Source organism: Centropristis striata, chromosome 11, assembly GCF_030273125.1.
Source record: "Centropristis striata isolate RG_2023a ecotype Rhode Island chromosome 11, C.striata_1.0, whole genome shotgun sequence".
In the NCBI taxonomy this organism is placed as follows: Eukaryota; Metazoa; Chordata; class Actinopteri; order Perciformes; family Serranidae; genus Centropristis; species Centropristis striata.
The window spans coordinates 15,007,158-15,021,445 of record NC_081527.1 but is presented as its reverse complement, the minus strand read 5'-3'; the positions used below and the strand labels follow the sequence as shown (position 1 = coordinate 15,021,445).

The following is a 14,288-nucleotide window of genomic DNA, read 5'->3' as shown; positions in this document are numbered from 1 at the left end:
GTTTTTCTAACTCAGTGTATGTAGAAAGAGGTAATGTCTGCAGGGTTATATTTCAGGAAAAACTAAAACTGCAGGAGGAGACACACAGCATTTGCAGTCATGGGCCAAATATAAGTACCGTGTATATCTTCTCTCTGTGTCATGAAGATTAATGCTATTTGTTTTCCAGCATAAACATCGTCCAATAGATGGTGGGATGTTGGCAGAGCTCCTGCCCTTGGATCACAGCTGAGATAGAAATGCTCACAGCTGTAGTCTGCAGCACGCTGTAAGCCCCACCTCCTGCAGCTCCTGCACCTCCATCACAGAGAAGGCCAAAGCTGGGATGAAAGGTGTTTAGTGCCATGTTGGTGAAGTTTATGGAAAAAAGTTACCATGTTTGTTTATTTATTTGTTGTATTTGGAAGATGATATCACAATGTTAAAGGTTAAAGGTTTTTACTCCCATTTTTTAGACTTTATACCTCTACTACCTTGTATATGTTATTATCCAATAACATCATGATTAAACACTGGCAGGACATTCTGCATAATAAGTACCTTTTACTTGCTAAAATCTTTATATCTTCACATAAGAAGAAGTTTTAATGTGGTATTTTTACTTGTAATAGAGTGTGATTTAGTGAGGTATTGTTGCTTTATCCCGATTAAAGGATCTGACTAGTGCACTAGCTATAGCTTGGTAAAACAAAACAAGGTCTACATTGCTACCTCTCATTTGAGAATCAATTATATCATATTTTTGTTGTGTTTTAATTAAAGCTGAATCAATCTGAATTGATATAGTTACAATGGGTCACATTTTTTGAGCTCATTGTTGTAGTCTTATAACCCACCATTTCTTTCACACAGAAGAGATCTCAGTGAAGGATACCTCAAAACATGGGTTATCCTTACATGTATTACACTGTATATACGCTATCTGACCCAGTAATGATTTAACCCTGGTTAGCCTGAAGTGGAGCTGTCTCAGCCCATGTGGTGCTGATGAGGTTATATAATCAAATGAACCAAACACTCATTTTCTAGTTCTCCATAATCATCCAGTGATCTTGATTTTCTCATCATAAATCATCTTTTAATCTGGTACAAACCACCTTTTGTTTTCTGGATAATCGACATAAATTAACCTGTTATCACAAGAAAATGAGACCTGTTATCTCAAGATAGCAGCATTAAAATATATATATATTGCAAGCTTGGTCATTCTGAGCTTCCATGTGTCTTTGGTCATGTGTCTTTTAGTTTTTAATGACTGTGAATTGGCTAAAAACGAACATAATAGAAATATACCCTCTACCTGATACAATGTTTTTTTTCCCATTCCTCCATTGGATTTACAGTACTGTTGTATTCAAGCCTGGGTTGGGTAAATGAGCTGTGTAAAAACAGTGCACTCTGCTCACACTGAACAGAAAAATCGTTATATTTGACCAGTGTGTGTTTCCCTATAATACCATCCCTGCCTGGCTCTCCTGAGGGAGGGAGCACTCGGTTTGTTGATGAGACGAGAGTGCTGCAGTCACACTACTGTCACAAAGTAGGTCACTTATCCCACGTTTCACTGCATGCCCAAAGCAGATGGGTGACAGCGGTAATTGGCATCAGGGACTATGGCACGCTGTGATGGCTCTCTCTCCCGAGATACCGCATCTCTACCTTTCCTCCTGCTGTCTGTTGAGTGTCTACTAATGCCAAAGTCAAAAAAGACCCCTCCAGCTCACCGCTCCCTGTCAGGAGCACAAGCACAGAAGGTCACGGTGTGTCACGATTTCAAAGATTTGTCAAAACTTTTTCTGCAGATCTGGAGCTATGCCATTTTCATTTTACACTCCATTGTTTGTTGAATACAGCATTTGGCTCCATCTGCTGTCATTTGGCTGGGCTATTTTTGAATGCAAGACTTCAACACCCAAAATAAAAAATCTTACTAAATAAATGCGCACCATGCAAAGGATAATATCACATTTGTACATCTTGTAGTACATAAATAATATTTGACTATTACAATTCTATTGCTCCATCTGACATGATCATTCAAACAAGACTATATAATCTACAGCCACAATGACATGGATATGTTCATATTTAGCAGGTATGTTTACCACCTAAGTCTAGCATGGTAACATTAGCTTATTAACACTAAAAACAGTTCACGAAGGCTGATGGGAATGTCATTAGTTTAGCTGGTATTTGTTTTAAATCAAAGTATTGTACAAACTGTGGCTTTTCCAATACCCATACTGCAATACTATTTAGTATGCAAGAAATATATTTAGTTTGACAAAATAAATAGTATGTCAAATGCAATATGCCAAAAGAACCAGAATGTCCTACTGTATCCAGTCATAATTTGCAGTATTCAAACTACCTTGCTTTTTTGGTTATTCTGACCCATAATCCTCTGCAGAGCATATTTTTGAGGGTCAAAGTTTAAGGCTTAATGTTATGGCAGTTGCAGTACAAACTAAAAGTAAAAAGAAAGAATATGTGATATGCGATGCAGCTTAGTTTGTTCCATTTTGTCAATTGTAAAAAATGCCAAAATGCCAAAAATACCAGGTTGCCCTACTTCATCTGGTCACATTTTGCAGTGTGTTAAATGAAAAGTTCACCAAAATGATTTGGCCTTATCATCTGGGAACCATAGATATCTGAGCCAAGTTTCATGATCCCAAAATGAAAATGTCAATCTAAATTATGGCTCACGAGGAAAAGTCAGCAGTTGCCAAAGTCAGTCAGGTTCATCCTCTGGGGATCGTGAACATATGTACAAAATGTTTGTTCAGTGATCCACATTTCAGTTGAGATCAAAGTGGTGGAGAGGACCAACAGACTAACATTTCCATCCCTAAAAATGTCCATATGGTGAGTCTAACAGTATTAAAAGTCCTAATAATTACTGACAAAGCTAATGCTGCTTTAAATCCCTGTACTTAAAACTGCTCCCTTTAATAAATAAGGTTTAACTTAACCAACACTGTCTGCCCACTCATCACCACAAACCAGGGTCTACACCCATGAAGCACAGCCAATTAGAGAATAATCATATCATCTAAATTGTTTGTCAGCTATCAGAATGAATTTAACAGGATACCACAGTGTACATTAATTGCATGTGACTTGGAAAGCATCCACTGGAGCCAGTGTCTTCCTTCACTGTCAGCCCTGAGAACAGTGTGTAACTCATTACCTCAAGTGAGGAAAGATGGACCCCTAGTGGTAGGAGCTCAAATCTATTACTAAAATAAGTAATTGTGGCAATGAGAGGGGGAAAATACTTATTTATATTTCAGAGCTTTTATCTCTATATGAACTGTGCATACATTGCATTTTCATTGCATTCAAACTCTTTATTAACTATGTTGCTGTAATGTCTGTTTATTCCCTCTATTATTATTTTAATGATCAAAACAAATGCTGCTGTTTTTTTTCCCATGCCCTCAAAGGTCTGAGAGTGCTACAGTAATAGTCTGTTCCCTGAGAGCCACAGCTGCTGTTCTGCTGAGAGAGCTCATGAAGAATTTGTCAAAGTGAACCCTTATGACCGCTGAGGACGATTTATGAGATCCTGTGTCTCCCACCTGCTCCTTTTTCACGCCCACTCAGGCCTTATGCCCCTCTCTTCACCTTGCAACATCTCCCCACCCCCACACACACACAAACACACACACACACACACACACACACACACACACACACACACACACGCCTGTTAGTTTCCCCTTTCTGTGCTAAAGAAAAAAAAGGTGGCTTTTCATCTATCCCCCATTCTCCACATCCTCTCACTGCTTGTTAGAGGTGACAGAAATAGTAAGCTTGATGACTCACTACACCCAAGTCTTTTCATACACCAGGTGCTGTCAACAAGCATTTGTGCCTTTTGAAAAATACAAAGACCCACCATGAATTCATATCAACTCGAGAGTGCTGTGAAACACATGTATCCATTCAGACATGAGCTACTTTACTAATGTTTAAAAAGGAGCAGCAGCTATTTGATTTAACAGCTGCGGTTAAGATGTCTATGGATCATTAAGAGACACAAATCTTGAATCATATAAGATCTGTATGTAAAGACTGAGCATAATGCTGTTTTTTATGGTAGTCTTATACAGATCTGTATACTAAAACTTAAGTGTTATTTAGAGCCTGACAGATATATTGGTTAACTGATACTGGCCAATATTGGCCTATCAAAGGCCTATTAGAATCAGTGTATATGCTGTCCAATATGTGCTGTTATGAAAAGTTTTTTTGAACAATATATAATGCAGAAAATGTTGTTAGGTGTCATATATAAATAGTTAGTGGGTTTTTTTTAATATATAATAGAGAACAACTGACTGAAACTGAACAGTAGTGATGTTTATTTAGCTATTTATTTATTCCTTATTTTCTGTTATCATTTATAGAATTGGCTGACAATGTAATACATTGTTTGTATATTGTGTAATAATTTATAACAATGTTAAGTAGTATTTAATAAAGTTTTATGTATGAGAAAGTAGCTCTCTGGGTACATTTGCAGAGTGGTGAAAAATGGGTGCACAATCCACATAAAAAAGGTCTGTTTTCATTCCAGCTCAAAAAATTACTATATCGGCCACCATATCAGTTATCAATTAATTTTCCCCCTCTAAAATCAGTGTCTGCATCTCTCTCAAAAATCCCATATCAGTCAGGTTCCAGTTTAATTTCCGCCCTTTTTCTTAAAATAAAGTGGGTTTGACTTAGCTGCATTAATACATGGTGATACATGGTAAAGAGTGATAATTTATTCAATTTGTTTCAACAACTCAACATTTTACACTCTCTCCTGTCTGTAGTGTATTAATTAACACTAAAGCTTCATCTTAGCGTTTAATTAATGTATCTCCTCTTCAATAACTTCCTGTGACTCAAATACGTAACTGAAAGTGGTTAAAGCAAAAGCTTAGTTCCTTCTCACTACACTTAAAGGTGCTGTACACAACATTTAGAACATTAACATAGCAGCAAACAAATATTTGCTATGTAAAGTTATAGTGGAGTAATGGCATTAGTCCCTAATAATACTGTTGGGTCTGTCAGCACTGCACTGCTTGCTTGAGGCATCAGACTATAAATGTTGTAGATTGCACCTTTAAGTCACACAGGTACAGACAGCAGCAGCCATATAAATGACCAGAATAAGGCACAGAACAAACATGTAGGAAAATAAACATCTCTATTGGAAAAATTTCACCTTTTTGTCCAAATACCTAATTTTCCTGTTTCTCATACAATTATAGATACAGAAACCTCACTGAAACTCTGTCGCGATCACAGTGTTTGCACATTATTCTTACGATTCACATTTATTTATTACATACAGTAGGTCTTTAAAAGAGCCTCATTATTCTTTACAGTAATACGATTTTTCGAAGAGTCACCTTCAGACCTTTGAGGTGTATAGCTTGAACAGTTTGTAGGTCATGTGATCACACAGATGCCTCAGACGTGGTAGAGAGGCACCACTCTGGTGATGTGCTGTCTACATATGGGGCATCGAGGTTGTGGAAGAGCCTGGTAGCAGCTGTAGCAGCAGCACACATGTCCACAGTCCAACACAATGCAGTTACGTGGCTGAGTGAGGCAAATTACGCAGGCGTTCTCTATGCATTCCTCTGCCCCGTCTTGACCTGCTACTGGAGCACGTACTCTTGGAGTTTCAGCCTGCAGTCTCTCAAATTCCCTCCTTGCCTGCTCCCTCTCCCTGCGAAGTTTTAGCTTGTAGTAGTAGCGTCGGCAGACCCAAAGGAGGACTGCTGCCCCTGCCAAAGCAGAGACAACGCCCAGCACCTTCCACACAACTGTCTTGTTCTCTTGCTCTCCCAACAAAGTGTCAAAGTCTGTAATACTCAAAAAGTACTCTGAGCCATTAGATGGGGGTCGGAGATGTAAGGTGCCATCCATGTCCAATATTAACTCGCCCACGCCAGTAAGAGTTGAGCCCACCTGGAAAAACAGGGGAACATTATCAGTTTTTGCACTTGTGGTTAGCAGAATAATATTTATGCTTTGTCACATGAATGAGTTCATTATTGAGTTGGGATGGAATCTCATCTAACAACTGACTTTAAGCATTTCCTCGGTCTCCAGTTGTCCTTTAAGCTTCTCCCCACTGAGGTATTGTCCTATGATGTCGCCTAAGCCGTAGTTGACCTGGTGGAACTTTTCATGGGTCGTCTCCATGTACAGTCCGGAGGCCTGCAGAGGGCATAGGACTCTGACGGCGGTCTCATTTGATCCCACTAGCACAAAGGGCACTGCATTCACTCGTTGGTGCACGACTCGTTCGCTGTCTGTCCTGCAACAGGTAGACGAAGGAACATCAGCTCAGTATAGTCTACACATGTGATGATAAACACAGAATATCCCATTTAAGAGAAAATAAAGTGACATCTCTTGAATAATCCTAGATTGGATGAACAGAAAGCCTGCATTTAAACCCCAGTGATTTTATGTATGATTATCATAATAACCAGCTTGTGATTAAAAATGCTGTTTACGTCAACATCCAAGAAGTTATTACAAATTGTGAATGCAGATATTTTATGAAAGCTCCAATATATCATACTTGCTGCTTAAAACCTTCTGAAAGCCACAACCTGTTGGCAGGTTTGAAAGACATGTTTAAAAAAAATAATCAATTAAAAAAACCCTCCCACAAGACTCCAGAAATAAATTATTGTCAGATTTTAAATTTTTTCTTACGGTCCTTAAATGAATCATGTGTACAAATGCTTTTGTTAGGAAAACTAATCAAATATAAGCTTAAGTAATAATTAATCCTACTAACTTTATTTCATGTCTCATTTAAAATTTCACCAAAAACAAACGGTTTGCACTAACGAGGCCCTGTAAAAAAACATTAAATTCTCGGGTCCTTAATGCAACAGGGAACCCATGAATGACCCGTCTGAGACAAACAGTCATGTGACAAAAATTCTGTGGATCTTTGACTGAACTGTCACAATGACATTATAGTACTACTCTACACAGTTGAGTTAAAAAAAATGTATACCTTTCAACCCATAGAAGCCAGTACAGATATGTTTATCCTCCTTCCTAAACCTAGAGTGGACATACTATTTAAGGCACATACCACATTAGTGGAACGTCCATGCCTCTAGTCCAACCAGAAATATTTGCTGCATGTCTTACCCTTCTTTCTCTCCTTTCCTGTCTGCTTCTTTACTGTTCAGCATAAATTAAAGATGAAAATACCAAAAAAGTATCATGTGTGGGATCTGCACTGTTTTATAATCTTGATAAAGTTCTCACCAAGTGTGTGAAAGGCTGTTCCAAACCAGCCTGTGCTCTTTCAGCATAAATTTTTGCAACACTCCGACAAATTCCTTTTGGAAGGGGCTTGTCAGAGGCTCGCCTACTGGTTGTACAGCACCTACAGTGAATATACAAACATGACAGATAATAAGAGGCAAGGATAGTAAAGCCATTTTCAGTGTAAAAAATATGCTCTCATCAGCTCTGATCTGCATCTGAAACAGTGAGACTCTTTTTACCTTCAATGACAGCATACTGTAGACATGCTCCTGGGGTAACTTTCAGAATGTCTTTGAGTTTTCCATCTATGGTGAAGTGTGGAGCATCCTGACAACACGAGACACAGACTGTTTCAATATTTGGTATGTATACTGTAATAGATAGCCTTCAGGTTTTAAAAAAATGATCAAGGCAAACCATAACTGATTATTATTTTGTTCCTTCTGCCTTTCTGCATGATCTAGTTCTTCAGTCCTCTACAAATAACAAAAACATACTCTATGTAACTTGTGATGAGGGATTTCAAGTAGACACTGGTTCAGTCACAAGCCCAATAGTTTGAAAACAACTGGCCTAGAAAACTGGTCTCTACTGTAACACAGTTCAGAGACATAAGTACAGTAGTGTTGATCTACCTTAACAGGATTTCAAGCTTTATGTGAAAGCTGGAGATTGTTTACATGGTTTTACAACTAATCCATTTCCTTTCATTGGCTTAAACAGCATGCAAACAAAAACATGAGCTTTTTCAAAATACAGAATATATTATGCAAGTGCATGTTACACATGAACCACAAATAACTTACATCAAGTTTATCCAGTGTCTTCCGGCTTTTCCTATAGAGATAGAAGCAGATGCCTGAGAGGGCCAGGCTGGCCCCAAGACACACTGCCTCTGTAATCTTCACAGGAAATCCATCCATTCCCTCTCCAGCTGCTGCACACCTGCACAAATACATAATAAGTGAGAAGGTAAATAAACAAAACTGTTGTTTCCTTTATATTAATGGTGCAAAAGGCATTTTGCTCTGCTGTCTATGACTCAATGCAGTGTAACAGTGGTGTAACATTCTGCTCAACTCACAGTGCTTCACAGTGATTTATGTTGATCATCATCCACCAAAATTAAAGTCATTAAAAGTACACATGTAAGCAGTCATGGGAGGAATTTGAAAACATTAGGTCATACTGAGGTGTTGTAAATAAACATGAACAATTGCATCAGACACTGCAAGGTGTAAATAATAAATAATTTATGTTACAAACAAACAAAGCTAGAAATAAAAGTGACACATGTCAACTACTACACTTATCATAGGACGCGTTTTTACCTCCTGTATGATGAATTTGTAAGCTATTTCAAAAGCAGCTTTTTGGTGTTGACATTCAAAATAATAATTTTGTTAAGGACGGCCACATACATTTTGAAATTCAGATGTTTTTTTTTTCTGGATAAACCATCTGAACAAGTTGTTTAACGACTACCTTGGTTTTTAGCATTTTATTATTATCATTATTTATTTATTTTGAAATGTTTAGCTCTGTGACTGGAAAGAAGCTAACGCCAATGTCAGCTAGGACATGCAGACGTTGCCTCCATAACTTATGCTGATACAAGAGCAAAAACAGACCCAAAATGTGAGGTTGAAAGTAAAGATACAAAGACAAGAGACACATTGATATAACGTTAGCCTTCTCAAACTTTATAAGCAGCAGTCAACGGCACTGTTTTTCTTAATAGTAGTAATAATCAATAGGCAACAATATACCGAAGGAAGTGGCTATCCCATGACTGTAATTTATCACATTTACGTATTTCACTGAGATTATTTTGCTTTAAATATCGGTTAGCTGCTAGCCAGCTAACGTTGTCAGGTAGCAAGGGAACCAAGGAACCGGTAGTGACCTCTAAACGTTTATTTTTAACAACTTTAGCGTTAGCTAACCATAAGAGCTATTGATGTGCAATAGTTTATATGTCTTAATTGTCAAGTAGAAAAAAAATAAATGTCTTATTCTTACCTGTTTGAGAATAAAAGTCTGTCAAGCTGACATATTCGGTTGAGTGGTGTTTTCTATCTCATGTGACGTGTGTGTTAAAACGTTACGTAATGACGTAAAGCGGCGCATGTCAGTTGCGGCCTCTCTCCACGTCTCTCTCCGTGTCTGAGCCGCCGAGATGGCAGGAGGTGTGCGGAGAAAGCCCCCGGGTCCCCCGGGTCCCCCGTCCCCACTGTGGGGTAAACTTCAGACACTGTGGCAGGATAAACATTTGGTCCTGTTCAAGACGGAATACACGTTACTGGTCGTTTCAGTGTTGTGGTTCCTGGAGATCGGGATCAATGTGTGGGTCATACAGAAAGTAGCATGTAAGTAGCTGCGCGGCTAGTTAGCATGCTATGTTGCTTTGTCATGTTTGTGAAAGTATCTGAACGCTAAATGGCTAGCATTAGCAAAACTACTAACTTATACTGCCACCTGTCAAAGGAAATGTACTGCCCTTACATGGCAAAATTCAATTGTTCTGTTCTAGTGTTAAATTACATTCATTATTTTCTGCACCTTCTAGCTAACCCTTCATGCAGCTAAATACACGATTTTTGCTGTCTATACCCCCAATCCAAGCATTAGTAACGTTATGTCTTCTATTTTACTTTATTTTGACAAATCTACTGCTTTGTCTCACGTAAGGCTTTGTCAGTTGTCATCAAAAATAATTTAATAATCAATTAAACTTTCTCTTAGTTTTTTTAAAATCAATAAATTGTATATTCTTAAAATTGATAATAAAGCGTAAGTTTTCTTGGTTTGTTCTAACGGCTTAAAAGCTTGAAGCTATGGGTTTTGTTGTGAAATAATTAACTGTAGGACACCACAAAATAGAGGAATTGTGATGGGCATTTCACACTATGTTTTAAAATGTAATAAGCGATCAAAATTATGATAATTAGAAAAATTAGATAGATGGATGGATGGATAATAATAATAATAGACAGGCATGACAGATACATTATTTTCATAACCTTCCCCATCATTCATGATCACTGATTTATGCTATTTATTTCAGACACTGAGATAGACTGGAAAGCCTACATGGATGAAGTAGAGGGAGTCATCAATGGTACCTATGACTACACTGAGCTTAAAGGAGACACCGGCCCCTTGGTGTAAGTTTTTTAAAAGATTTTTGTAACTGAGGCCTCTCCATCCCTTGAACGTAGTTTTCAGTGCAGGATAAATTATCATCTTGTTGTTGCAGGTACCCGGCTGGCTTTGTCTACATCTTCACAGCTCTGTACTACATCACCAGCCATGGGGTGAACATCCGTTTGGCTCAGTACCTTTTTGCTGCTTTCTACCTCATCACACTGCTGCTGGTCTTCAGGATTTACTACCGCACTAAGAAGGTCAGTCTGTGTGACAAAAGCCTCAATGTACGATGTGGCATTATAAAATTGGCATTATAAAATTTGCTGTGATTCACCATGAAACTGGAGTGTTTTTTTATCATGAAGCCATTGAGTTCATGTGGAAAATATAGTCCTCTGTACTAAAACACTATGAGTGTAATTTCCTTTTTTCCGCCATTATAATATTTGTTTATTTCTTTTTTATTTCCAGGTTCCTCCCTATGTGTTCTTCTTTGTTTGCTGTGCTTCTTATCGGATCCACTCCATCTTTGTGCTGCGTCTGTTTAACGATCCAGTGGCCATGATGCTGCTGTTTGCAGCTGTTAACCTCTTCATGGATGAATACTGGACTCTTGGCTGTGGCATTTACAGGCAAGAGTGGACTCCTTAAAAGCACAGTACACCCCCCAAATTCCAAATACATATTTTCCTCTTACCTGTAGTGGTATTTATCAATCTAGGAACTATTTTCTTTCTAGTATAGTTCCAACAGGAAACTGCTGACAACAAGGTCTATGTTACTAGATTACGATTTTTAAAAAGAGACATTGTTGAATGTTTCAAATGTATTATTCATGTATTTGCTTTTCTGGGGCACCTTGAACACCACAAGCTGAGTGCCATCTAGTTTCTTTACATCTGAGAAAAGGTCAGGTAAGAAGTAAAATGTGAATTTTAAACTTGGGGGTAAACTGTCCCTTTAACAGCACAGTTGCAGTTTTTCATGTAGTAACGTTCTCTAGAGGAATGTGTCTTTGTATAATTGTTTACATGATGAAATTACAACTCAATCTTCCTCTCTTTTGACAGTTTAGCAGTGTCTGTGAAAATGAACGTGCTCCTTTTTGCTCCGGGACTACTTTTTCTTCTCCTTTCTGAGTTTGGTCTAATCAGGACAATCCCCAAACTCTCTTTGTGTGCAGGCATACAGGTAAAATATTACTTAGAACATAAAACAAGGCGCAATTTCACCAACAAGATATTATTAATTGTTCATCTCTAAATGAATCTGTCTTGATATTGCAGCTTTTGCTGGGTCTCCCTTTCCTCCTGGAGAATCCCATGGGTTATATTAGCCGGGCATTTGACCTTGGACGTCAGTTTATGTTCAAGTGGACGGTCAACTGGCGCTTCCTGCCCGAGTGGTTCTTCTTGAATCGGTACTTCCACCTCCTCCTGCTGGCTGCCCACCTGCTCGCCCTGCTGCTCTTTGCTCTCCGCCGTTGGAAGAGGTGAGACAGATTTTGCCCGTGCCAAGGTTATTACTGTTGGCACCATACTTTGAGATGAGCTGGAATAAATCGGGGGTTAAAGATCTGCCAAATTCTTGTTCCATGACACAGCAGGTGTTTGCTCATTCAGTATCTCATGGACCCTGATATATTCCAAATATTAAGATGAAGCATGGATCGTACGAATAATGCCACCATATTGGCTCAGCTTGACCGACAGCATGACATTATGAGACAATGCAACAAGCTGTTTTTAAGAAATGCAGAGATCTCAAAAGCATAGAAGTCCTCTGTCTGATGCTGCTTAAAACCTCAAAGAACATAAAAAGTTGAATGCATTTCGGCAGTTCATGCCATTGTAAGTCAGTTATACACTTAATATAAAAGTCAGATTTATTTCTTTGTTGTCAAGCAATACTGCCAATTTTATGCTATTTATTACAATTAATCCCTGTTACTGTTTCAGCACGCTCTTTATCATTAGGTGAAGCCAGAATGATGCTTAATCCAAAAATTTGATTCAGATTTGTGTCACAGTTTTCCACATTTTCAATGTAAAGGAAGGTGTTACCAACATGTGTTGTATTTATCTTGTTTTATATGATATGTTTTAGCCATTGAGTGTGTTTTTTTAATAAAAGTAACTATTTTCTCTCTTTACAGGCCAGGAGAAAACATCTTGGAACTCCTCAAGGATCCCAGAAAGAGGAAAACACCTGCTCAGAAAACCACTGTCGATCATATCCTTTTGTTCCGTTTGAATCTTCTTCTATCTGAAAAGTACTCTCACTTAAAGGCATAGTTTCTGATTTTTTGAAGTGGGATTGTATGAGGTACCTAGCCATAATCGTATTACCTACAGTAGATGGGGGTCAGTACCTATTACCCCCCCCAGACCTCAGAATAGTCCCTTTAAAAGGACAAATTAATATTGTAAGGAGCACTGTTACTTTTACTGCTAGTTGTCAAATATAAATTGGTTAAACATGTCTGCATATTGGTAGAAGATGAAAGGAGCGATGTTCCTTGTGTTCAGCAGCTTTTGTGTCAAACCTTGACAGACAATCACAGATGGTGCTGATTCTGTTCACCTCTAACTTCATCGGCATGTGCTTCAGTCGTTCGTTGCACTACCAGTTCTACGTCTGGTACTTCCACACACTGCCCTACCTGCTCTGGAGTGGAGGAGTCAAGAAGCTGGCCCACCTGCTCAGGTACGGAGTCTAACCTATATGTTAAATTTTAGATTGGCTTTCTGCAGCACAACACACATCAGATTAACCCTATATATTCTTGTCTCCTTGTGTTCAGGGTCCTGATCCTGGGTCTGATCGAGCTTTCATGGAACACCTACCCCTCTACCAACAGCAGCTCCACCGCCCTCCACGTCTGTCACCTCATCATCCTCCTCTGCTTGTGGCTGGCTCCACCGCTGCCTCCAGCCCCAGCAGAGACCGAAGAACAGACATCCGTTAAGGACAAACGCCACTGAGCAACAGCCTGATCGGACCGGACGTCGTACTTAGTCCAATCAGCTGGCGAACAGCCTCCGTCGCCCTCCTCTCTTTGATCTTCACAGCAGAGGGAGGTCATTGGGATAGACTGTTTTTTATAAGTGAACACAAGGAGCCATTTAATGCTTCTCATCTCAGCTCGCTGCTAGAAGTGAAAGAAGCTAATGTGTGGGTGTGGTCTGCAGACAGATGCCTACGTGATGAAGTAGTCCCTTGCAGTTGAAGAGATGAAAACAGGAAGAAAATATGGATTCTCAGGTTTCATTTTCAGATACATATTAGAAAGAGTGGAGTAGAGTGCTAAGAGGAAATTGTGAATGTTATGCTGTTTTGAGAGAATTTGTTACATGGGCTTTATTTCTACACTTTGAAACTACAGTCCATAATTTAACTAGCCTAATCATCTTCCCTTGCTTGATATTCTGATATTATCAAAAACGGTCATATACAGCTGCATAAATGATCTTGCCCATTGTATTTAAAAGGCAGTATATTGACATGTCATTCAGATGACCCTGAACTTGAACTAAAAGCTTTAAATTCCTTGCATGTCGGGCAGTAACCTGTGGCATCTCCAACTGCCACAATAGCTGCAGTATTCTCGAGTGCAAGGCCAAAAATCTTTTCCAAACTTTCACAAGCGTGTAAAACTAAGCTTAAGACAATCATGGCTATTTTTCATACCATTTCACCTTAATTTGTGAGTGGCCCTCTACACATTCGTAGATTTAATGTGAAAAATGTGCAGTAGACTGAAACAGCAACAGTGTGACATTTTATATTAAACAGAGATGCCACTTAACCTTGATGTTTTTTCTTCT

The 14,288-nt window shown here is 38.8% G+C and overlaps 2 protein-coding genes across 3 annotated transcripts; one reads left to right on the top strand and one right to left on the bottom strand.

The window, feature by feature from the left end:
- Positions 1-4,474: 4,474 nt before the first annotated feature.
- Positions 4,475-9,405, bottom strand: mul1a (mitochondrial E3 ubiquitin protein ligase 1a). Of its 2 annotated transcripts, none has more exons than XM_059345120.1 (6): positions 8,396-8,539; positions 8,118-8,256; positions 7,551-7,638; positions 7,309-7,429; positions 6,100-6,331; positions 4,475-5,979 (listed from the first exon to the last, which is right to left on the bottom strand). In XM_059345120.1, exons 1-6 carry the CDS (start codon positions 8,425-8,427, stop codon positions 5,476-5,478), a joined length of 1,116 nt encoding a protein of 371 aa, XP_059201103.1. In that variant the 5' UTR covers positions 8,428-8,539; the 3' UTR covers positions 4,475-5,475. The 2 variants fall into 2 exon arrangements, with proteins under 2 accessions (XP_059201103.1, XP_059201104.1); XM_059345121.1 differs by lacking the exon at positions 8,396-8,539 and adding an exon at positions 9,334-9,405 and having other exon boundaries at positions 4,476-5,979.
- Positions 9,406-9,465: 60 nt separating this feature from the next.
- On the top strand, positions 9,466-14,269 carry alg3 (ALG3 alpha-1,3- mannosyltransferase). Its single transcript, XM_059345119.1, has 9 exons — positions 9,466-9,680; positions 10,379-10,478; positions 10,571-10,718; positions 10,933-11,093; positions 11,532-11,652; positions 11,748-11,953; positions 12,617-12,694; positions 13,024-13,167; positions 13,265-14,269. The coding sequence occupies exons 1-9, from the start codon at positions 9,491-9,493 to the stop codon at positions 13,443-13,445; spliced, it is 1,329 nt and encodes a 442-aa protein (XP_059201102.1). The 5' UTR covers positions 9,466-9,490; the 3' UTR covers positions 13,446-14,269.
- The last annotated feature ends 19 nt before the right edge of the window (positions 14,270-14,288 follow it).

What these genes read in the sequence shown, in the direction of transcription:
- alg3 (XM_059345119.1), top strand. Translation starts at nt 9,491, where the DNA reads ATGGCAGGAGGTGTGCGGAGAAAGCCCCCGGGTCCCCCGGGTCCCCCG. An exon ending in TTTACTACCGCACTAAGAAG is followed by an intron (nt 10,719 to 10,932) that starts GTCAGTCTGTGT and finishes TTTTATTTCCAG; the next exon opens with GTTCCTCCCTATGTGTTCTT. An exon ending in CTTTGTGTGCAGGCATACAG is followed by an intron (nt 11,653 to 11,747) that starts GTAAAATATTAC and finishes TTGATATTGCAG; the next exon opens with CTTTTGCTGGGTCTCCCTTT.
- mul1a (XM_059345120.1), bottom strand. Translation starts at nt 8,427, where the DNA reads ATGATGATCAACATAAATCACTGTGAAGCACT. An exon ending in AGACACTGGATAAACTTGAT is followed by an intron (nt 7,639 to 8,117) that starts GTAAGTTATTTG and finishes TCGTGTTGTCAG; the next exon opens with GATGCTCCACACTTCACCAT. An exon ending in AACAGCCTTTCACACACTTG is followed by an intron (nt 6,332 to 7,308) that starts GTGAGAACTTTA and finishes TACCTGTTGCAG; the next exon opens with GACAGACAGCGAACGAGTCG.